General features: G+C 36.3%; 1 protein-coding gene across 1 annotated transcript in view; it reads left to right on the forward strand.

Moving 5' to 3' along the window:
- PDE10A (phosphodiesterase 10A) overlaps window positions 1–24,133 on the forward strand; it is a 200,115-nt gene that overhangs the window by 141,254 nt on the left and 34,728 nt on the right. Inside the window, exons 6-10 of the mRNA XM_026070001.1 lie at window positions 10,767–10,907; window positions 13,371–13,526; window positions 16,380–16,430; window positions 18,355–18,413; window positions 21,064–21,115. Coding sequence (XP_025925786.1) covers window positions 10,767–10,907; window positions 13,371–13,526; window positions 16,380–16,430; window positions 18,355–18,413; window positions 21,064–21,115 — 459 coding nt within the window. The remainder of the gene's footprint in view (window positions 1–10,766; window positions 10,908–13,370; window positions 13,527–16,379; window positions 16,431–18,354; window positions 18,414–21,063; window positions 21,116–24,133) is intronic.

Raw genomic sequence — 24,133 nt, forward strand, 5'->3', positions numbered from 1 at the left:
ATGTATAGGTGCACTTGTGCCTGTTTAAAATAACAACAAAAAAACTAAACCTGAGAATCTTGATATGCGTTAAACTAAGTTAAGGGGCATTTTTAGAATATGAGACTTCCATAGCTGCCTTTGGCCTAGATTAAATTATGAGTCTCTCATTAAGATAGAAAATAGCTTCCTTTTATAGAAATTCTAGGTGTTTACAAAATGAGAAACTGCAAAAGATTACTGCATACTGTGTGCTATTATTTCTTTATATTGAAGGAAGAAAACTGCTTTATGATTGCAAATTTTAAGTGGGTTACTAACAGTTCAGTGTTAATCTTTCTTCGATTCAATTATTAATATGGACAACACTTCCCTTACTTGAAAATTATATTAGAATATTTTTAAAAATTTGCTTTAAAGAACTGAAAACATGTTTGTTTAGTGAGAAGAAAAGCTCTAGATTAGCTTGTCCTTTGGCTTTTATAGGAGCATTGGTTTTTATAGGAGCACCTCATGTTTGAAAGAAGTCTGTTTGAATTTACCAAGACAAGGTGTCCTATTGCAGGTACCGTAAGCACACTGTAGGATTCAGAAGAAAAATGTGTTGTCACTTTTGACTTCCATGCATTTGTTAAAATACTGGTCCATGTATAAAGTTTCTTCATAGCCTTGTTTGCTTTTTCTCTGCAGAAATCCACAAAACTACAGCTTAACTTGTGTTAGAGTAGGATAACAGTGTAAGAACAAGGTAATTTCTGGCTGATGGGGCAGGCTGAATGCCTTCAGGGGCTTTGGTTGAGTGAATTTACTTGAAATGGAAGCTGCTACACCAATTACAGGTTACAGGGTGTTTCCTTATGCAACCATTACTCACAATTGGTGCTGGAATGTGTGTGGCTAATTCCATTATTTTAGTGACCTTCTGGTTGTTTGGATTGCTTGGGAGTGCTAGCATTCCTTGTACTCCATGCTAAGGGTATTCTGATACCATGCTTCTACTTTTTAAATGATTGCCCATGAGCAAATCAGGACCCTTTGCATGTCCAACTCCTTGGTTCCCCATAAAGTCACCCTGTGTATCAGAATCTGGTTTTATATATTCTGTGCATCTGGTACAATGCAGTGCAAAATATGCATGCCCTGGTGTCACCAATTTCAAACAGTATAGCTTTCCGATCATGTAAAATGGGCTGAACAGGACTGTGCCCATTCTGCATGTGGTTCTTGAACTCTCTGTGTATTACAGTGTGCAGTGCAGATGTGCTCTAAGAAATTATCTTTGTCCATGGGTTAGTGCAGTTATGCATATAAAATAATTTATTCTTAARGTACATAACATTCATTTTGCAAATACTATATATTCAGAAACTGGAAACACTTCCAAATGAAACAGGAGTGTTTCATAATGCTCAAGGAAAGCATTTTGCTTTGTTTCAGTTTTTTGTTTTATTCCTTGTGGGGATGAAAATACATTCAAACTTCTCATGCTATGACCTTAATTGAATATCATCTTTAAACATGACAAAGGATTTACTGAAATCCTAGTATTTGATTGTGTGTATATGCAAATCAGTCTATCTAAGTACCATGCTAGCTAGGCATGGATTTAAGCCCATAAGCTGACATCTTTACAAGGGAATATTTCTAAAATACTTAGCAAAGCTACAGAGTTTCTAATGTGTTATTATATTAACTGATTCTACAAATATTTCTTCTGTGAAGTCCTTATTTGTGTGAGTAATGCACACATGGTTACATTGTTATTCCTACATAAAGATGTATGAGTTAGAATTTAATAGGCATACACTTAAAGTAGCTTTTACTGGATCTTGTGTGCGTTACTTATTTCCTGAAACTGTAAATTTCATTGACAAACAGATCATCCTTGCTTCAGATAGGGGTTTACAATAGCTTTGTTGTAGGAAATAATTGTGTGAGGCCACAAATATGTGCACATACTTTGTGCTTCAGGGTGTACGTAATTAAGCTGTTCTAGAATTTCTGGTCATACAGAAATTGTTGCAGCTTGATGTGCAGTGCCACCTAGTGAATTTATGGAGTGACTTGAATCATTAAGAACCAGGGAAAAGCATCTCATGATTGCTAACTGCCTCAGGTTTTTTTGTGCCAACCTGAGATGCATGATTTTCAGCATGGAGGCATCATCTCTGAAATGTAAGTCTTTTAACCACGTTTCCAGGTGAACACTCTTCTAGTTGGAAGCCACTTCAGAAAATGTTGGTGTTTATCCTTGAATTAATTCTACCTGTATGTACTCTTTTTGTATATAAAGTGGAAGAAATCTGTTGCTTTCTTACTTGCCAGCGAATAGTGATACTCAGCAGAAAGGGAAGGCTTTTGATGGAGAGGGGGAAGTGTTTAATGTTGTTTTTATCACTTTTCAATAAAAAGATCAACAGTGATCAGGTGGCTATCATAATTAATATGTGAGACAAAAAGGAAGACCTCAGCTTTGAATAGGGAAGGAAGAAATTAGAAAATAGTTACTGAAGTTAGATATTTATAAATTGGCCAAGCCTTTACCATGTGAAGCTAAACAGTGTCTGACAGATCTCTGAGCTGCCATCTGAAAAATCATAAAGGATAGGTGAGGTACAGGAAAACTGAATTTGGGAAAATCTAAAGTTTAACCTGGGGGAAGAGAGTGGAAAGGAGAATGAAAGAATTATGATGTCCCAGTTCAACTTTGAATCAATACATTTTCAAAATGGGAGAAAATGAGTAACTGTCAAGATGCATTTTAATGAAATTTTGATCTTGTTATCAATTTGCTATTCAGATAGACCGATGGAATATGGTCAGGATGAAAATATTACAGGTAGAGTACAGAACTGTTTGGAAAATTACTCAGAGACTAGTAATTTGTGGCTCGGTATCAGAATGGAAAAATATGTTGGAAAATTCTCAAGGATTTATCCTGGATCTGGTTTTACTCAGTATTTTCATTAATGTTATGGATGATGGAAGAGAATAGTCATGTTACATTTGCGTAAGACATGAAATTGGTCTGTAGAAACCAGACTCAGTGAGGACAAGTGCGGGGCTCTGTACATAGATCGTATTTTTCTGTGGAGGAATATCCGTAATCCGAATATCAGTAATTCTACATGTGCATGCTCTTAGTTGTTATAAATGAGGGTTTTTTCAGCTGCAGTAAAAGAGGTTTAAGATAAGTTCGTATTTCCTACAAAGTAAGTGCATGGCACCAAGAGGAGAGCATCAAGAGCTATGATACTGTGGCTTACCTGATACATACTAATTTGGCTATGGATCTGAAAGCTAAGTTTGCTGTGTTTAACTGGTAATTGAGAATGGTCTCTTGTTAATACCCTTCAAGATCTAATTACAGGGTACATCATTCCTCTTTCCTGTAAATTGGAAGACTTGTTAATGTATTAGCATCTAGAAGATGTTAGAGTTTACAATAGGTTGCATATACCTAAAGTGCGTATGAAAGGATGAATTTTGTTACATTTGGATTTTTTGTTTCAGTTTGTTTTTTTTTTAAGCACCTCTTGCTTTACGTGATCATGATAATGGTCATTAGTGGATTTCAAGCCAGAATTTAATATTCAGGTTATAAATTACTACCTTGATAAAACTAGTTTAAGTTGATCACTGTCAATTTGAAGACAGACAGAAAAAAATACAGAAACAAAACTAAAATCCCAAACCCAAAGGATGTCAATTGTATGATTATTAAGTGAATTATTATCCTTTTTTCTTTCTTAGCCCTGTAACTAAAATATATTTAATTTCGCATACAAAGTTACATTTCCAGCTGAAATGGGTGATATATAATGCTATGGAACAATTACAGAGATCACAAATAATGAGTGAGCTACTTGCATTAGAAAAATAGTCACTTTTTATACAGTATAACATACAGCAGTCCAAACTGATAGCAGTTTTTTTGTTGAAGACTTTATCAAAGTGAATTAAGAGCTTAAACTAGGAAGTTTCACTAACTTCAAGATTATGGGGTCCAGTTGGAACAATCTGTCATGTCACAGAACGCAGGAAAGGAAGGACTTTGTGGGCTCTGCGTTTTGAAAAATATATAGGAGTCTTCTGCTCTCAGACTTCAGTGCTCTGCTGAGCAAGTACATTTAAATGGAGAAGTCCATCACCACACGGAACTTGTTGAAAAAAGACTGATAACAGGGTTTTGGGATTTGCCCTTTCCCACCTGTGCAAAAAGATTCAGCTTGTGTCTGGAAGAAGGGGTAACAGATCGAAATATCACTATTTTGATTTGTTACCCTCTTTGCAGACATGTTTCAGGGTCCAGTGGGCTGCAGGGTATCAGAAAGTGAGGGTCTGTAAGCTTCTAAAGGGCTGGCTCTCCAAGCCAGTATCTGCTCTTTTGGTTGTTTATCAAACCCAAAGTGACTCTCCCATCTTATTTACCTTCTCCTTCATCACTAGTAGAGATATCTAATGTTCTGTCTACACTAGATATTTTTATTGCTTAACTTCTGCCAGTAGWCAGGCAGTGGTATGGCAATGTCAGTAAAGCATTATTCATGTTTAGCTGTTTCTGATACTGAACTATTCTCACCGCAGGTGGTTTTGGCAGCAAAAGATACTGTAAACTGTGTATAGACATCCTGCTGTCTGCTTAACCTGTTCCCTTTGCTGCATCATGGGTTATCAGTATTGTATTGGGGAACTATGGGATTTTTATATATTCATTTATATTCCCAAATTATTTCTTCTTCTTCTTCATTTTTTTTAACATAMCATTGTTTCAAGTTGCTGTTGAAAATCACCTAGTTCCTTTCCTTGATTGTCAATCACTTTTCAGTGTCATTACCAGAAATGCAGATTTTTCTTGTCTGTTTTTGAAATAAAGTATTCAAACCTACTAAAAAAGTAAAAGGACCCAATCTATTCATTGCTTCATTTATTTATGAAACCGTATACCATGTAGCTGATATCTGCATAGGAACTTGTGTAATTACCCTTGGAACTGGTACAGGATAATTTGAATGTGCATTTGTAAATTAAAAGGATGCTGGCATGTTTTGTGGCTAGGAGAGATTAGAAGATGAGCCCCAAATTTTATTATTAGTACCGTACTTTTTAAGTACTTTGTGAAGAAAAAGGAGAAATGTGCAACATGAGCTGGATAGGTGATGGGAAAAACCTGATAGTTTTGGATGTCTCGTCACAGTGGTAATTAAAGAGAATCCCTTCAAGCTGTTGATGGTTTCTAGGATTCAAAAGCCATGTTTAGAAAAAAGCAAACAAAACAACAAAACTTAAAAAATCTGCACATTTTTAATGGGCATTAAATGTTTAAACTCATTCAAGTTTGAATTGATCATATATGGAACATATTAACAGTTATGTAACTTTATTAGATGTATGTAAAAAGTAAGTGTGTGGAATGATAGAAGCTTATGGGCTAATTGAAGCTTGTATATGGTTATGACAAAATTTACCTGTCTTTTTAATAGTGCTGTGTGGTCAGAATAAGATTATCGATGACTGCATTACCTTGGAAATCAAGGGTTACTTGATCAGGTTTAGCTGGTTCTGTCCTTGCACAGAACTGTGCTTTTCTACTGGTACAGAGGGAGAGTGAGGAGGACTAGTGGCAAATCTAGCACCTGCTAGGTACTTTGAAGAGTTTTTCGATTACCGACCCCTTAGTAGTGGAGTCTGTAGTTTCCTGTAAGAAGCAGAATGGGATTGTTTCTGCAAAACTCTCTTTTATCACTAGAAGTAAAAGAGTGTCCCCATGCTTTTGCCAATAGAAGAATGCCTATTCATGACAATAATTCACAGTAGTAACAACAGAGGAGTTTACCAGCCAAACTCGTATTTACACAAGGAGACATGAAAGACTATGCTGACCAAAGCAATTTTTGCTAGCAAAACTTTGTAGTGTAAACAAGGACACAATATATTGGCCATTGACGATCCATTGAAGGCCCTTCTGGAGAAGAATGCGCATATATGGAAGTGAGTTCTCTGTTTTCTGGTGATAGTGGCTGTTTGGKTTTTTTGTTGTTGTTGTTTGTTTTGTTTTGAGATGCTGTTTCTGAGAAGAGAAAGATTTGTGTGTTGTTTTACATTTAATTATGGGCATGACTCAGAAGAGCAGTGTGGAAAAGCACATTTTATACACATCATTTAAATAACAGTTACTTTGCTGAGCATCACACACCTTGGCATAAAGGACCAAGTATGTTTTAAGAAGAAGTAAGAAAAATGGTGTGAAGAAAAGTGTTAATCTTTAAAGTATAGGAGGGATCAGCTTTGGTCTCTAGTGTCCTGTTAATTTAATTTGACTCATTCCGCTACTCAGACTCCAGAATTCAGACTTTAAGCATTATGTGTTTCATCTCCAGCATTATGCAATACTGCACAGTATGAACCACCTTTTTGGTATTGAACACATTATAGCTTTACTATTCCTACTATAAAAATATTTTTTTTCGTTGTAAATCTTTCTTTTTTCTAGAAGCATATAGTTTAGCAAGTCAAATATTTGTGAAGAGATGTATTTCAGCCCTTCTATACCCTTTGGTTTTATGAGTGTCTTCAAATTTTTAAAAATATTTTTTATATCAGAACATTGATTAAATAAATCATGAACTATGGTTTCTTGAGTTTTATTAAAATATATTTTTTTGGATCAGGAGATGCTTTTCTTGCATCTATTATGTAAAATGTTCTTTTTCATTCTATTTATGTGTGTTATGGCATGAAACTTAAGCTTTACTCTTATAAAGACAAGTAACTGCAAAACATTGCTTTCATTTAAATATTATAAGGATGTACTTTATTAGATTACAAGAAAATAAGGAATAAATGGAACTTTTTAATCAGGTAAACTGGGCAGACTTATTTTGGCAGATCCAGTGTGCCAGTCTATTTTTTTGTTTTGTTATTTTTGTGTGGGGGGTGGAGGACATTAGTACATTCTTATTTGTATGTGAAGTAAGCATTCTGGCTTGTCCAGTGTCTTTGCACCTTAAAGACCACTCTTAAAAGAAGTTGTGAATGTAAATGGGGGTGTGAAGATCGGGAGAATAAGGTTGAAGTTTAGATCAGAATGAACAGAAAACTTCAGGATTTCATGTCCTCATACCGTAATGCCAGACATTAAAATGGATATATACAGCACATGTTCAGTAGAGCTACCCCATGAAGAAAGTATCTTTCCTTCCAATTGCATGAGAAGTATAAAATAAAGCATACTGAAATGTCTTGTCAGAGCCAAAACACTATTCGATTGCTTTATCTTAATTTTTAAGGTAGTTTAATTTTCATCTGCATCACACTATTAGAAGAACTGAGTGGAAAATTGTTTTTCTTGTCTTGCTGAACTTTTTTGAGACTTCAAAGATGCTTCCTATTTTATGTCTGGATGATGCCAAGGTCTTCCCAAGTTTCTCCTAAAAAACAAGACAGAAGCTCAGTTACAAGTTTGATCAGAATCTTGAGTGTGTTTTTTTTCTTTTGAACCCAATACATGCCCTAACTACTGGTCTGCTGGCTCTTCTGGGATAAATTTCCCCCCCTGTTTCAGCTAGGATTTCTATACTAGGGTACTGTATAGAGACGAATACAATTTGTGTAATTCTGTGATTCATACCATCTATGCTAAAATACTGCAGTACCCCTCCCCCCCCCCAAATCAAACACAACAAGTGTATCTGGGGAATCTGTGGGTCATATACAGCTTCTCTACGTGGTCCCAACTGTATATCTCAAATCTGAGCTACTGACAGCTACAGCAGTGTGCCCTATTGAGTAGCTTGCTTCTCTTCTAAAAATGTTTTGGGTGATCTGCCTGTAAGAATATGGACGCTGGACTTGCAGGAGGGCATGAATGAACTAGCCAGATGGTATTGATTTTTTTTTTCTTACTCCCAATCTGTAATTTACTGATGAAAGGCATTTTACATCTTTTCTGTTTCCTTCTTTCTTGTTCCTCTGCCACTGTTTGTTACTCTGTTCTATCTTCTGATTTGTCTATCGTTCATTTCTTTGACTTTTTTTTTTCCTCAGCATGAAGTCCGACTCTCCTTCAAAAAGCTGTTAATCCATTACAGCTAAGGTGCATTCACTACTGCAAGAGTACCTATGTGGTCTTTATATTGCATTCCCTTTGTTTATGAATATTTCAGTGTGACCTGTCTTTTGGAATTGTTTAGTGTGTTTTATGACATGCTTACTACATTTGGAAAATAAAGAAAAGATAATTATGAGAGGATACTTCTCACATCATTTCCTACAGCTGACAGTAGATGCAAAGCTTTCCCATGCAAATGACACCTCTGATATTCTGTGCTAGAAAACATGACCTGCTTAGTAATGTGCCGCCATCCCATAGGGCCCAAGACGGTAACTATTAACCTCTGAAGTCTGTCTCTTTCCCTTCACACCAGAGTTTTCTGTGCCTTGTGGTCCATTTGGTTTGCTCTAGCCCTGATGCAAGGCATTATATAGGCTGTGTAGTGAGCTATGGAGTTTGTACTCGAATGGTAGTTGGAGCCTCAGCTAAAATAACTGTATTGAAACAGTTTTTTTATCTAATTCCCATCTATAAAATGAGGATAGTGTCACTGCCCACCTTACAGGGGAGCTGTAATAATGCATAATTAGACACTGAGAGGCACTCAGGTGTGCTAGTAGTGACCTCACAAGTATCTAAAGATAGATATAGGAGAGTGAAATAAGAGAAATGACATTGATTTCATACTGCCCAGAATTCACTTAATTTCATTAAAGAGTCAGGCCCATCAATTTTATAGGATTTTCTGTTGTTTTTCTTGCAGAGAATTAGGTATATGTATAATGACATAATACTTTTAATAATTAACAAGTCCAGTGCGAAGCTCCCTGTTTATTGCTATGCCTATGCTGAAATCTTCTTTAAACAAAATAAAATAATTTATTTTGTTCAGTCTTCCAAGGCAATGTTACATTCTGAGCTACAGGAATCTTTCATAGCAGAAGAATACTTGTGGCCATCTGCTTTCGTCTACTGTTACAGAAAACTCTGGGAATGATGCATGTAGCAGATAGATGAAATGTACTTAATATTAATTACCATTAGTAGTGATGCTATAGAATGTCAAGAGATTGATCCCTGTAACAGCCCTAATGAAAGCAAAGTCTGATAGTAAAATTAAAGAGTACAAAGGAGTGGCAGAAGACGTCAGTCTTACTGGGAAAGTTAGTAATACATTCTCTTGGTGGTACTGCCATCTATGCTTTATGAATATTTTTTATTTTCTGTTTTCCTATCCAGGATGTTTGCTTGAAATGTTTCATCTTTATTTCATGTGCTGTCTCTTCTTAATCTGAAATCATGAAGTTATTTACCAGTAGAGTTACTTAGTATGGAAGTTCTCCATATGTCCCCCTGGTCAAGCAATTTTACCAGTTAAATAAATTGGATCATTGGTTACAATGAATAAGAAAACACAATTTGCCAATAGAAGGTTGGTCTCTGAAGTCATGCTTTAGTTGTGAGATTATGAGGAATAGGTGAGGAGGGATGGCTCAAGAGGATAGGATGTTAAGCTGAAGTCTTGGAAATGCACACTTGATCCCTGCGTTCTCACATTTTGTGTGAGAGTGAGCAAGTCCTTTGTTCTTCATGCGCCTAACTTCCCTTTGTGTGTAAAGGGATAATAGTTCTGCTCAGCTGGTAGGGTGTGACAGTGATAAACACTTTAAAAGTTTGCGAGTCTCTGGGATTCTATAGAATTAGTAGCCATATAAATTGATGGATGTAAGGGATGGACATGGATAAAGGAAACAGAAGATGAAACTTTTTGCTTGTACAATGGACTATTTCTATTGCTGCCCTTGGAAACAAGCTTTCTTTGCAGTTTTGTGACTTTTTAAAACCAACTGTCACTTACAGGCTGCTTTGTTTTGGGTTGTCTGAGGTAAAAACATTTTTTAAAGAGGATGTGATAGCGACATTTTCCAGTACATGACTGTTCCTTAAAGTATATGATTCACCCTAAAATGAATGGAATTCTAGATTTGAAGGGTGTTTGGCCTATAGAAGGGCTTGCAGGTTCAGCCTTTATATGTGTGTTTAGTTTTCTTTTTGTAATACAGTATTTGCAGTCCCATCCATTCTGGTGGTGTTAACTTGTTTAATATTTTAGTTGTATAAACCAATTATGATATGTTTCTGGATGACTTTCATGATGTAAATGTGGTCATAATTATATCTGACTTTTCAAAAAATGTGACAGTTTTGGTTAGGCAGCAAGTAAGATGCTTCTTCTAGTACAAGGGATGAATACAGTCACTTGGGTTTCAGGAGATACAGTTGCAAGATAATTTTGAAATAACCTTTTCCTTGGGATTAGATAAACAAGAAGTTTAAACATCGTCTCTACTTTTTGAGCATTTTATACTAAAGTGAGTAAGTGAATGCATCCTAGAGGGGGAAAAAAAACTATCTTTGTTTTGCAAGATAATATTTTCCTCTGTGACTCTATGTGTTCAAGAAAAACACAATCTGACCCTGATATAAGTGATGACTGACTTCAGCAGAAGAGTTATCCACTATGTCAATGATGCATTTAGAGTGGAATTTCCTAAGATTTTGACAGAGTTGAGCAGAGTTTATCCAAGTACTTGTCATTGTCATAAGCACAAAAGCTACATTTCTTGCATTATTTCCTTTATTCAATCTTTTGCACTACCTATGTAGCACAGTAACTCTGTAAATGTAGCCAAACTTTCTAATAGCATTTTTTTTCTTTTTTCCTTCTAACTAGAGTCTGTGTGTATTCACACCACCAGGAGCTAAAGAAGGACAACCACGGCTCATTCCTGCAGGGCCCATTGCACTTGGCACTACAGTATCTGCTTATGTAGCCAAATCCAGAAAAACGTTGTTAGTAGAAGATATTCTGGGGGTAAAAAACTTTCTCTTTTTAATGAGATGAATACAACATGTTCTTAGAATATTTTGAGCTGAAATATTTATTGAGCTGGATATATAATAATAGAATTTACAACTGCTCTATTGCTGAGGAAATAAGTTTGATTTCAGATTAGCTTGATGAAATAATTTTAGAACATCTCATTCATTTTTAAACTTAAAAATTTTTTTTGTCTTCAGGCATTTTTTGTTGTCAGAGAATGGAACTAATGGTACCACAGCTGCTTAGAAAGAAAAACACTATTAGTCAGAACTCCTGCCCTCCTGGTCTTAAAATATTCTGTGTGCTAGTCCCAAATATAAGATTTTTATAAAGTCAACCAAAGTCTGATTTAATTAGAACACTTGGCTCGTACTGACAAGAATGTCAATCAAAATTCTGATTATTAGACAAGATTTTGATCTCTGCTTACACTAATGTAAAGTTAGAGTACTTATAATAGTTTCCGTAGACCTATGTCAATGACAGACTAATGTAACTAACATCAAAATCCAGTCCTTTGTCTGTAAAAGCATCTGATAGTTCTGATTTGACTTTCTGATAACTCTTGGCACTCTGTATTTTGTGTTTGTTTTGTTTTTGTTTGTTTTTTTAAAGTACATTCTTCTAGTTGTGTCTATGCCATTATATCAAGCTGGTAAACTGTACTTTATGAGAACTCAAAGCAAGTTTAAATGCTGTCTTAATTATTTTCTACTTTTTTGAGCTCTGTTCAGAATAAGAATCTTTGGATACTGTGGCCAAAATTGGACATTGTCATGTGCAGTTTAAAAAGTACTTATTCAAAAAAAATATGAACTTTACTGAGTAAATGCGGGCTATAAGCAAATATACTAAATGCTTAATGTGAGCACACTTGCAAGAAAAACCCCACAGAAACCTGTTTCTCTCTAATAACAGTTGGTACTTCCTATACACCATGGACTATAAAGCTTTTGTATGGTCTTAGTCTTTTTCAGTTAGTAACATATGGGGCTTGAAGTGTCACTGGTAATTTCCAATTAATATCATATAAAGATTGAATGTGTCGATTTTACATTTATGATAAAACCAGGGAGATTTAGTGGGGAGAAGTACTGAACTCTTTGGTGGTTTACAGTATCAGCATATTGTTGACTGAACTTGAGACTAATTTTCTCTTCTTAAGTGATTTTTGCATGGGCACATTAAACATCTCTGTACATACACAGTGCAGATGCTAACATGCACGAGAACATGGTGCCAAAAAGCCCCCGATGTGTTAACATACTTTTGTTGTAGAATTCAGGTTGTGAACCTCTGTAGAGGCTATACAGTGTGGTAGGTAGTTCTCTGTACCAGGGCACTGGGTAGCCCACTTGTCCTGTGATTTTTAGGAGTGCCTCAACAGTAAAAGGGAAGCACTTTTACATAGACTTGACAGCCCTTTTCTGTACAAGCCAGAATTAAAAAGTGAAAGCAGGAGGCTCATACTGCAAAGTGCTTGCCACTCTCTTTTTCCTGAGAGTTTGTGAGAGGCTGTCAGGTTTTTCCTAGCCATTCAGGCTGGTTGTCATTTTAGCAATTAAGGTGCAGATGACTTGGTGTTTTTTTGAGAATAGAGAGATTCCTGCCCTCCCAGTGCGTTGATCGGCCTTGAGGAAAAGGGGATGTCTGCCTTTCCTTAGCACAGCCTGTAGAGATCATCTGGTAGGAATAAAGTATGGAGGGACTGGTGTGCAACAAAGTGGGTCTAGCATACTTCAGATTGGCTGGTTGCCACATTACTACTAATAACATATAGGTAGATTCTGCTCTTCTTAAATTTTCATTCATAGGGAACTGAAGCTGTAAAGCCTTGGACCTTCCCTGTTTAGGTCAGAAGTTACAAATTTAAACCTCCTACGGTAGCAGCTGATAGATTATTTTAACCTGTGTTCCTGTAACTTTTGTGCAGACTTACTCAGGATGCATAAGCCAGGGAAGGACAAATGCATCATGTATAATATTTTGGGAACACAGTTTCCTCCTCAGGAGTTGTTGGTTAGGATTATAACTCTGTGTTACCTAAAGCCTTAGCCTCAGGTTTTGATTTTTATCCTCTTGAAAGGGCTTCTGGCTGCTTGGTAACACTGAAATCTGAGCAGTCCACTTCATAATTACAGAYGCCTTTTGTTTTCTTTTTGCATCATTCAGACTGGCGTTAGCAGTGAAGTGTTGTCTGTAAGATTGGAGAAAATGTATTAAAAAACAAACAAACACGAAACTGGATGTAATACCATAACCAATTCTAACTTTGCATCAATAAGTCTGTGTATGTAAATTATGCTGAAAAATATTTTTAGTGAAAATTTTCAGTAAATGTCTTAATACTTCATGCTGATTTGGTCAGCCAGGAGAGGGAGAAAAGCATCAATATATCTTTTATATTAATGTTATGATATTTACATTTTATCAAACTATGTTTACATTTTCTAGGATGAGCGATTTCCCAAAGGTACTGGACTGGAATCAGGGACTCGTATCCAATCTGTTCTTTGTTTACCAATTGTCACTGCAATTGGTGACCTGATTGGTATCTTGGAGCTTTATCGTCACTGGGGCAAAGAAGCATTCCATCTTAGTCACCAAGAGGTGAGGCCTAGTCTTCTGTAGTTTGTTTTAAAATTCCCCACTCAAGGCAACGTTCAGCCCTTCAGCACCCCAAACTTCCTTCTCTCACTCTTCTCCTGGGTGTTTTTTACTTTTTTCAAATTTGATTTTATTATTATTGAATGTTACTTATTGAAGAAATAGTTAATGATTTGTATTTTCAGTAACAGGAGGTAGAATTTACATACACAATTACAGGGACGTCAGGCATTTTGTTTGTTTTGTGGAAAAATAGTTTTGAGAATATGATTTGTTTATTGATTATAAACTCATAAAGCTAGTTGATGCAGAGCAGGTGAATGAAAATGTGTATCTACGCAAGTATAAATCAAATGTAACAGAATGAAATTGCTTTATGTAAAAAGGACACTGCCAAGTTACCTTGGGTCTCAATTTTAACTTTCCAGTAAAGCTTTATTTTACAGTATGGAAAGACAGTATTTTTTTCTTTTAGTAGATTTTTTGATGTGGTTTCTCAAGTAAATGAGCCCTATTGTTGGACATAATGTTGCAAAATTGTAGCAACAGTATAGCCAGTCTCAATCCTAGATCTTACAGGAGGGGAAAATGATTTTATTTTAAAGCAAAACTGAAGCAAAACAGATTTCACTCATTCACATTCACATTCTCATACCTACACGCTCACAGGCACCAAGATGTGTTTGTCCAGGTGGTCTTTCCAAGGGCCAGGCACCAAGACTCCTGTATCCAGGTAGTCTCTCCAGGATTCCTTGCAATGACGTGGAGGACAAGGGATGCCAACTGTAGAGTCCTCATGTCTCCTGCTTTCTTCTTAGGTTGGCAGCCATGCTGGTTTGGGGTCTGCCTTTTTTTTTTTTTAAACTCTCCTTAGGAGCTGACAGTGATTGTGGTCTTTTGCCTGTCCAATCTATCACACCTCTGTGAGTCATCAGGATTTACTCACTGTCCTTTGTCTCCCAACCTGGTGTCCTTAGAAGTTGTGTGTAGATGTGCTGGTATCTGGATGACCTGCTAATCTAGGTGCCATTGCTACATGCCATTCTTAAAGCTCTCTTCTGCTATTCATTCCTTCTGGTGCTTCCACAGCTGGATATTTCCATTCATACACATCTTCACATTTCAATGACAGTTCTCTACATTATGTAATTTACTGCACAAGGCCTGTGGAATTATGCTGTCCATATGCGTCCATCTCTCAATCTCATGTTATGAGTTGTTAGCTAAGTACAAACAAATCTGAAGATGAAGTAGATGTCTCAAAGGCTGTGGCTATAGTAAAGGTTTCAGAAGTGCATCTTACTCTCAGGTCTAGATGTGGATCCTTGTTATGTCCCAACTCCATATAAGATGACTCAAAAATGCACCATTTCTCTCTGTACCCTTGTTTCCAAGGGAAGGGAATTTGAATGCAAAGGCTAGGAGGAAATGGGATGAGTTCCAGCTGGGCATAATGTCTGGACAGTGGTACAGGATGCACCATGGAGCATATATGCTCTTTAATTTAGCTGTAGTGAAGAGTAATTATTTTCAGGGAAAAAACAGAAACCGTACAGACAAGAGATACCAGAACTAGTCCTCCCAAGGAAGGAAAAAAACAGCAGAATTTGTCCATTATATATTCTGTTTATCAATAACCGAAGTGGCCTAATCTGATGCATATGCTTGTATGTTGGTTGGGCAGTCAGCACATGTGTAGCTTCAGCCTCAGTATGGCACCTGGTATCTTCTCTCCAGCAGGTGGAGATCATGGTAGAGGGCTGCAGTATTATGGTGGTGCACATGTGTCACAAAACAAAGAACAGGGATTTGTATGGAACCAGACTTCATTAATTCTGCTGCTTACACACAATTTATTTATTTTTAAATATTTTGCTATTAAATAATAACCATTACTCAATCTGAAATTCACGTAGGTCTTAGACGTGCATTGTTCTGTGCAAGGCAGCTATGTATCTTTTATGTTATATTAAATACCTTCCTTAAGTTCATTAATGGTGTATTTATAAAAGACTGACTGATGAATAAAAGTATTTTATTAGTAAATTAAAAATATTTAAAGGTCACTTTGTAAGTGTTCTAAGATGTTCTTTTCATTTTCAGATTTCAGAAAGCCTTTGGATGCCATTAGCAATTTATACAAAACGCGCACAATGCGTTCTGTAGAAAAAATGTACATTAGGAGGATACGGAGCGGCAGACCTCTTGCACTTCTATCCTCTGTGTTCCTATAAAGCTCATGTGTTTCAAGGACAGGAGATTATGCATGGTAGCACATCTTAGTTAACTGCAGTTTACGTGACATTTGTTTGAAATGTTGCCTGGAAACTGACATACTTAAAACACTAGTCTTGTGCTGAGTGATGAGGTCTGTTTTTTCTGCAACCAAAATGGTAGTGAAAGGAACAGTGCCTGTTTATAGCTGGGAGCAGTTGTGACTGAAAAGGTGAAGCCCCAGTAAGATGTTAYGGGATATTTTATTCTATGGCAGGTTCCTTTCAACAATGTATATAATGTGATTTTTAAAGCCCCTTGGAATATGGGAGGGTTGTTTTGATTTTATATTCCTGAGCTGATGAATCCCACATACTGCTTCTGAAGAACATTGATAAGCATCCTTGTGACACAAAAAATGAGGATTATTCTCCTGTGACTGAATGTACCTTACTGAAACTGAAACACTCGCAAGTACACTGCAACTTGCACAAAATAAATGTCTTCCCACAAATTGGTGCCACCTGTCTTTGTCTGAAACAGCTTCATCAATTTATTTAGCAGCCGGATAGAGAAAACTATGATGTAACTGATGTGAAATTTTCAAGGTTTCTTCAGTTAGTTTTTTCTCTTTTGTTTCAGGTTGCAACCGCAAATCTTGCATGGGCTTCAGTAGCAATACATCAAGTACAAGTGAGTGCGGGTTTTTTTCAATTTTCATTGTGTAGAAATGTGGCTTATGGTCAAATTTAAGTAGTGGTCTCTACTAAAACGTTGATTTAAACCCCTTCCTGGAAGTTGGGAAAAATATGCTAACGTTTCTGGTGTTCATTGAGCTGGTTTTCCTCACTTGCAACCATGAATCAAGTGATTTAACAAAGAATAATTTTATTAAAGGAAAAAGAAACTAATGAAGTAGATAACTGTTAAAATAGAATTATAACAATTTTACAGTCTTTCCTTGCAAGGAGGTAACTGCTAGGCCACCTGGTTGCTTTCCTCCTCCTGCACTAACTCAGTTTGAGATTATTAGGTTTAGCTGGGTACCAAAGCCATCCCTGCTAGCTGCTTCTTGGTCCCCTAACTACTCCCACTAAGGATACCTCATGTCTGGTTGTGTGGTTCACGCTGCTAGCTGCTCTAGCAAACCCCAGCACAGGATTCTTATCTCCCCACGGCTTTTCTTATTTCGGTTAATAGAAGACATTAACGCTGAAAACTGAACATATTCCATCATCTCAGAGAAAACACAAAAATAGATTCTTGTCTCAATTCACAGGGAGAAGATTGTTGCGTTCCTCTTTTTTTCAAGGTGTCTTTCATACGCCTTGCAGAAGACTCGCACTGTTTCCTCCTCTCCTTTTCTAGACTCTACTCTTTGTCACCCCAATGCTGCAAACTATTGACTTTTTTTAGGTTGATCATTCACCTTGGCACATTTAGATAGAATTAGCTGGCCTAGACTGTTGTACAGTATCAGAATTGCAGTTGTGTATAGTTGTAACTTCCCTTCACTTTATGATAATGACTCCATCTTTAACTGAGAAGTTTCACACGTAAGAAAACAACACATGGAAAACATAGTTTAAGCCTGTCCATTGATCTTTCTCATTTCTCTCCCTTTTGCTCCTCTGGACTTAAACAGAGCACTCTCCCCTCTGAAGTTCTTGCTTGGGAAGAATGTGAGGGTTTTGATCTGTTTTTAGGCATTGCCTACCAGGCTTACAGTTATATTTTAGGAAGCAGTATATATCTAGAAATTGTCCCTGGTTACTTTATTATATGCAAGTATCAGACTTGTGGATATAGCTTGTCATATTTTGCAGTTATTGATATCTGCATTGCACAGGTACAAGATATTACCAGATATAAATGGTATTTTATTGTGTAAAAGATACAGTGGAGGCTTAGTTTGTTTGTTTGTTTTTTTTTTCCAACCTCCATGTTTGCTTTAGTAATGTACAGATGTACAATTGTACTTTTGATAAAGAATATGAAATTAGATGAAGTAAAAACATGGTTCAGAGCTTTGTTTTATCTAACTCTTTGTTTTTAGAGTATGGTGTGTATACATTATTTTTAGTGTTCATATTCCAGTTGATTTCTCCAAAAGATGAGCATACATTATCTGCCTTTACTGGGCAAAAAGTTTAGGTAAGCTTGTCTGATTTCCTTCTTCATTTGTGCCTACGTGCTCCTTTACAACCTGGAAGAAAAGTGGTAAAAGAGTAGGGTAAGGAAGAAAGCAAGCAAAATATTTGATGTTCTCAGCAGAGTTGAGGATCTGGATAAGGAAGTAGAGTTAAGTTGATTTTGTAACCACGTTCAGGGGCAGTCTGTGAGAAAGCACATACAAACGTAATGGCCAATATCTTTCAAAGAGAATTAAGAAAGGTGTTATTCACATTTGACATTTGTAACTCAGCAGTTAGCTAGGCGAGACTGAAGCCCAGCACACAAAGCCAGCTTTGTAATAGATTTTATGTAGTGCTGTAACATGTATATACTTCTAGTAGTATTTTTTAATACATGTTAAACAAGTAGACTACGTGACTTCAGTTTCCCTCTCACTTCAGTGTTCTCTTGGAACAAATGATAACACGATCTGTGCTTCCAGGTGTGCAGAGGCCTTGCCAAGCAGACCGAACTGAACGACTTCTTGCTTGATGTATCGAAGTAAGTGTGATTTGTACTGTAATCTCATCAATTTATTTTGTTTAGCTTTTCTAACTCAGCCCACAAGCAGACATAACACACCTTAGAAGGCAGGCAAACTTAAGCCCAAGGACAAGAAGGAATGATGTGGATGGCAGTGGTGCATACCTGTTAAAGTGTTTCTTGTTTCTGTGTAGGGAGAAAAGGGAACACCCAGTTACACCTTACAGAATTTATTTGCTATTGTTTATTTTTTATACATTACTTATTTTCTCTTCTCTCAGAGTTAAAAATAGCCCTCTATGGAAAAGTAATAAATAGGTTTCCTGTATCTTCTGTTTATTGTCCATTTTAGAAGGCTTGCATGGATTTTATGAAAAGGTAGTTAGCTTTCTTCAGCCCTTTTTAAATTTATTTTGATATATATGTGTGCGTGTGTGCACACACACATTTGCATACATATACACATTTCAAGGATATATCCTTGAAGAATCAGAGCTGGCACACAACTGTTTTCTCCCTGCATTTTCTGAAGGCCCTGTTTTCATTTTGAAAGAACTGTCACTGTGTGTGGTATATTTTCTTCTAATTTCTTGTCACGATAAAGGCAAGCTGAAGTTGAAACCCAGTAAAAATATGAAAGACTGCTTTTAGTCCTGTGAAGTCAACTTAAAGCGTTTTAGGTAATCTACTCTTTCTTTTTTCCTACTATCAGTGTCTTAAACAGTAGAGATGGCCAATAAATTAAAACACAAAACAAGTAAAGTTGTAGCTTTGGTAAATCAGAGAGTCTGGTATGCTTGACAGTATTTTATCAAACTATTTAGTTACACTGAAGAATTTCTATATGCATCATAAAGGATTGATGACACTGTGGAATAGTGAGATGTTTTGTGGGTCTCGATCAATAATTCTCAAACGGATGAGGTTAGCGAACATCCAGGTTTCTTTTGCTGCAGTTCAAGAAGGCAGGTAGGTGAATGGCCTCTGCTGGAAATGGAGGGGAATAATTTACCCTTTGCAAGGAGGGCAAGCTGGCTATACCCAGCTGTTTTCCCCAGGGTTTCTCCCAAGAGATGACATTTTGTTCATTTATTTATTTCAGGTAAGATTCAGAGCTTGTCTCCTAAAGGGTGTTCTTATCTTTCTCTTGCCAAAGCTACCCACTTCTGCACTCATGAGGGCTGCACCATTATATTCCTTTTCAGGGTGCTTTTATGTTGCTAAGTCTGTACTGAGTTGGTTTACCAGAGAACTACCGGATTAATTATCTACCAGAGAATTACCAGATTGAATTATATACTGCCAGAGAATTACCAGATTAATCTGGCCAAATTTAGAGGCTGGCAATTTACTCTTGCTACATTGCACTGAGATTGTTTTAAAGAGCCTTGACTCTAATTATTTTAAGATTTTAAATAAAAATGGCAATAAATATTGCAAATATTTAATAAGTATGTTTACAAGTAAATACCTCTGATACAGCATTATCAACTGCTAGAATTTTTACTTTTAACAAGAAAAGAAATCCTATGTTTTGAGCCACAAAATTGGGATATCATTTACTAACTTTATGAACAGATGTAGGTAAAGACATGCACTAGCAAGAAAATAATTAATTTGCTTTTTAAAATGATCTGTACTTTTCTTGCATGGAAAGAGGGTTTTCTATTCAGTGAGGCAATTGTTAGTGTGCAATGTCACTGGGACATTTTCTGTAACATTTTAGAAAGGGCATAGTATACAGTGCTCCACATCTTCATGTCCCTGAAAATGTAAAACTGATGTATTATACATTTCCTTTTCACTGTACCCAAACAGAAGCGAGCTGTATATATGTTCAAGGCCATGGGACAATGCCTTTCTGTGTGCTGGGAACATTGTAATCTGACGGTTATTAAGACTTGGCATGTGGAAGATTTAGACTTCTTTTACTAATAAGTTTGACCTTTATCTTTCAATGTTCTTGACTGTCCTTGGACAGTTACCACTTCACTGTGAAACTGAGATACCACTTTTTTTTTCAGTCACAAGGTCAATCTTTTTCTGCAACTTCAACGTGCTACACCTGGGTTAATGGAGAAATCTCATTAAGAGTTTTATAGATTGTTGCCTTTTAAATACTATTAAAGGTTGGATAATGTGACATTAATTTAGCTACAATATACAGTTCTCAATAGCTCTCAGTACATGGTTCTCAATACATAACCCTAATGAGATATTTTGAAAGCACATAGATAAAATATGTCTGCAATCATTTCAGCAAAGGAAGAAAGAATTTTTTTTCTCTTCTGGATGGCTCTTCTTTTCCTTTTTTCTTCTCCTTTTAAAATTGCAAGTGTGTAAAAGGTGCCAAAGCATGTCAGTATATTCTTGGTGGTCACTAGGTAGGGGCCTGTTCTGTCTATGGTAGGTGATATTTGGTAACATTTTTCCTTTACTTTTCTGCAGTTCTGTCATTGTAGAATAATGACTTAAAGAAACCGAGCTAGGACTGTTTCTGAATTCCCTTGTGGTATTAGCACGCCAGTCAGCACTTTTCAAAGTACAGAGGTTTGTTCTCACCAGTTTGAGCGCCACTGTTAAGTGGTTGTGAAACAGGCCCAAGAAAGCCGCTTGAAGTGTTTGACTAAATATGACTATTTGCTGACTTATCTCTTTTTTTCTGCAGAACGTATTTTGATAATATAGTTGCAATAGATTCTCTACTTGAACATATAATGGTAAGTTGTCTTTTTCACTTCTAAATTTATTAATCTTCATTATTAAAGTGCTTGCTTCATTCTCCTTTCCTTGAAGCAAGACATTGTATCATAGCAATGTATGAGCTTTTTGTAAGTCGTGTGCAATACAAACAGTATGAACAAACTTCTATATGGAAAAAGATGGTGAGAGTCAACTTGATTGTTTATCGCAACAGCTTTGTTTCACAGCTTTCATAAGTAATGAAACATGAGGGTCTCTGAACTAAATAGTTACTATTGTGTTTTAAGGAAGGTTTGAAAATTGTATACAGAAAGGCATCTGTTTTTCTTTCCATTTCAGCATGTTTTATTGATTTCCTTTTTTCTAAATCCAATTTGCTACTTGCTGCAAAATACTCCTCAAGAAGCTGTTGTCTATAGGAAGGACTGGAGGTCCACCATTACTCCTAGAATATTTACAAATGACATGTGCAAAGGACATTACATCCCCTTTGCGTCACAAAGTGATTTATGCCCATAACTAGAATGACAGAGTCGATCAATATTTTTCTAAAAAATACTAAAGTAGTATTGCATTGAAATAACTAACAGACTATGGTTTAATCAATGAATTAAAGTATAGTTCAGAAATAGATTGTAACTTTTTCGAATCAAGTTCCAATTCAGAATTATTTCCGGAACAGTGTCCACAGATATCTGTGGATTGGTTGCTCATGGCATATTTTTGCTGTTTGGTATATAAATTATGCTGTCTAGCTTTTGCACACTCATTGCATACTGTGGTTCTTTTTCCTAATTGTAAATCTTAATAAGTTCTCTGATATTATTACTTCAGTCTGCACATTGAAAATTTGCTCTCCAATGATACTCTGATACTAATCTTCCCAGCGATCTTCTTAGCAAACATGTTCAAAGACAACAAACTAGGAATGCTAACAGTGTAAAAGTGGATTTATTTAGAAACTTGAATTAATTATGGAAAATATTCTGCAGTGTTTGTCATATCTCAGTATACAGTCAAGAATCCTGCACATAGGAAATACTTCTGAATGTTGACCATTCCAATGTAACTGAATTGCTTAAAAAATTATTTAACATTTTAAGAAGTGGTGTAATATAACATGTGACATTAATAACAAACATTGATATTCTTCTCCACGAATAATAGTCTGGTAGAAAAAGCAATTGGCAACAAATTGTGCTTACTCTTTCATTGTCTTTACCAACACTTGCTGCTTCAGGATTCTGCTTTATAACCTGCATAGATGCTTCATACTCAGCTTCCTTTGTAATGTGTTCTAGTTAGCTGTTTCTAGGCCAGTTAATTGAATTACTTGTTTCCACGTTTATTGCCATTTTACTGGAGTGTGATTTTATCATTATGTGGCACGTTCTGGGTCTCTCAGTGAGAGAAGAGTGAGAATCAATTTCACCTCCCTGCTTCACGTTTCGGTGATTGCACATAAAGTTTGATTGAAAAAACAGTTGACTTATAATACTAAAATCCCTCTACTTTTTTTTCCTTTTCATTTTCATTGAAATCCCTGAGTGAATTTAGTACTATGAGAGAAAATGCCATATCAAAAATGCTTAAAAATAAAGCTGTTTTTGAATATAGATGAGATGCATAGAGGGAAGCAGAAGTTCAAGTTGCCTTGCAAATTTTCTTATCAGTGTGTTTGAGTACAGTTAAAAGCAACGTACATAAAAGGTGGTCACCTTCACTGCCTGGTGTCCCTATTGACAATGCTAAGAGTACCTTTTGATATCCTCCTTCAATAGTTGGCCTGGATTTGAGCCAGGATTTTAGAGAAGAAAGACTTTCTCATGCCAATAACCATTTATCTCAATTAGTAGTCTTTAAGCAATCATTTTTAAAAAACATGAGTAATGACCAAGGTAAGTTCTCGAGTCATATGCATTAGAACACAAAACTTTTCTAATTTGTTTAGTGTTGTTGATTTATACAGAAATCTGATAGAGTTTCAGAATAGGTGCAGAGAAGCATTTACTAGACCTTTTGGCACAGTTCATATTCAGTCCTCTGTTTAAGCAGAGGATGAAATAGTGTGAATGGCTGTGATCTTTAAACTTTTTAATCCTTAAAATGGAAAATATTTCTCAAAAGTTACCTCTCAGCTGGCAGTCTTCCCGACTTTCCCCTGTTCTAATGGAGCAAATTAGAAAGCAAAGGGATCTTTCTAACCACAGAGTCTTTCAGTACTGAAGGGCTCTCCAGGTTTCGTAAGGTGGTCTAGATGGTTTCTGTGCAGCTTATGTTACATAGCTCATATGACATAGGATAAGAGCTTCACAACTAATGATTTACCATCTCATAGGTTCTTCCTGCCAACATCTAACATTCTTCTATCTTCATTAATTTAAAAAGATTTTTTTTTGTGTGTGAAAGATTGGGGGGGGGGAGAAGGTGAGTTAGTTCATTCATATGGAAGGCTTGAGAAGTCTTAGACATCCCACCTGCATGCCCTGCACACTGAGTTGTAGTCAGTTTCTTTCTTTGACCGAATGAGTAGATAGGTATTATATACAATTGGAACAATTCATATAAAATTGAARTGGAGAGAGATCTACCTCAGACCATTCTGTGCCATGCAGTTGTTACAGCTTCAGAGCAGTTAAGAGACTGACACTAGGAGGCCATGTCTGAATTGGATCAAGTAGGTTCATGAACCTGATCATATGGCTTTTTAAGTTGACACAGTGATCATTGATTGACTTTGTTTCACTCATTTCCATTCTCAGAAACTCCATCCTAAATCTGAGAAACATTCCTGTGAAAAGCTGCTCTGTTCCAGGGACAAGATTCTGTTCTGACAAAGCAGAATTAGTTTCATTGAAATAAAACCTAGCTAGTTCATGGTATGATAGAGAGCATGCAAGTATACTGCTGAACTGTGGTAGTTCTTGACTGAGAGAGGTGCTTTTTGGAATATGGTTAGTTCATGTAGAACCAGTTGGGTTTTGACTTTTGTACTGAACTGTCTGTGACATAAGGAGGTCATCATCATTTCCTAC

This window comes from Apteryx rowi, unplaced genomic scaffold (genome assembly GCF_003343035.1).
Source record: "Apteryx rowi isolate R43461 unplaced genomic scaffold, aptRow1 scaffold_300, whole genome shotgun sequence".
Taxonomy (NCBI): Eukaryota; Metazoa; Chordata; class Aves; order Apterygiformes; family Apterygidae; genus Apteryx; species Apteryx rowi.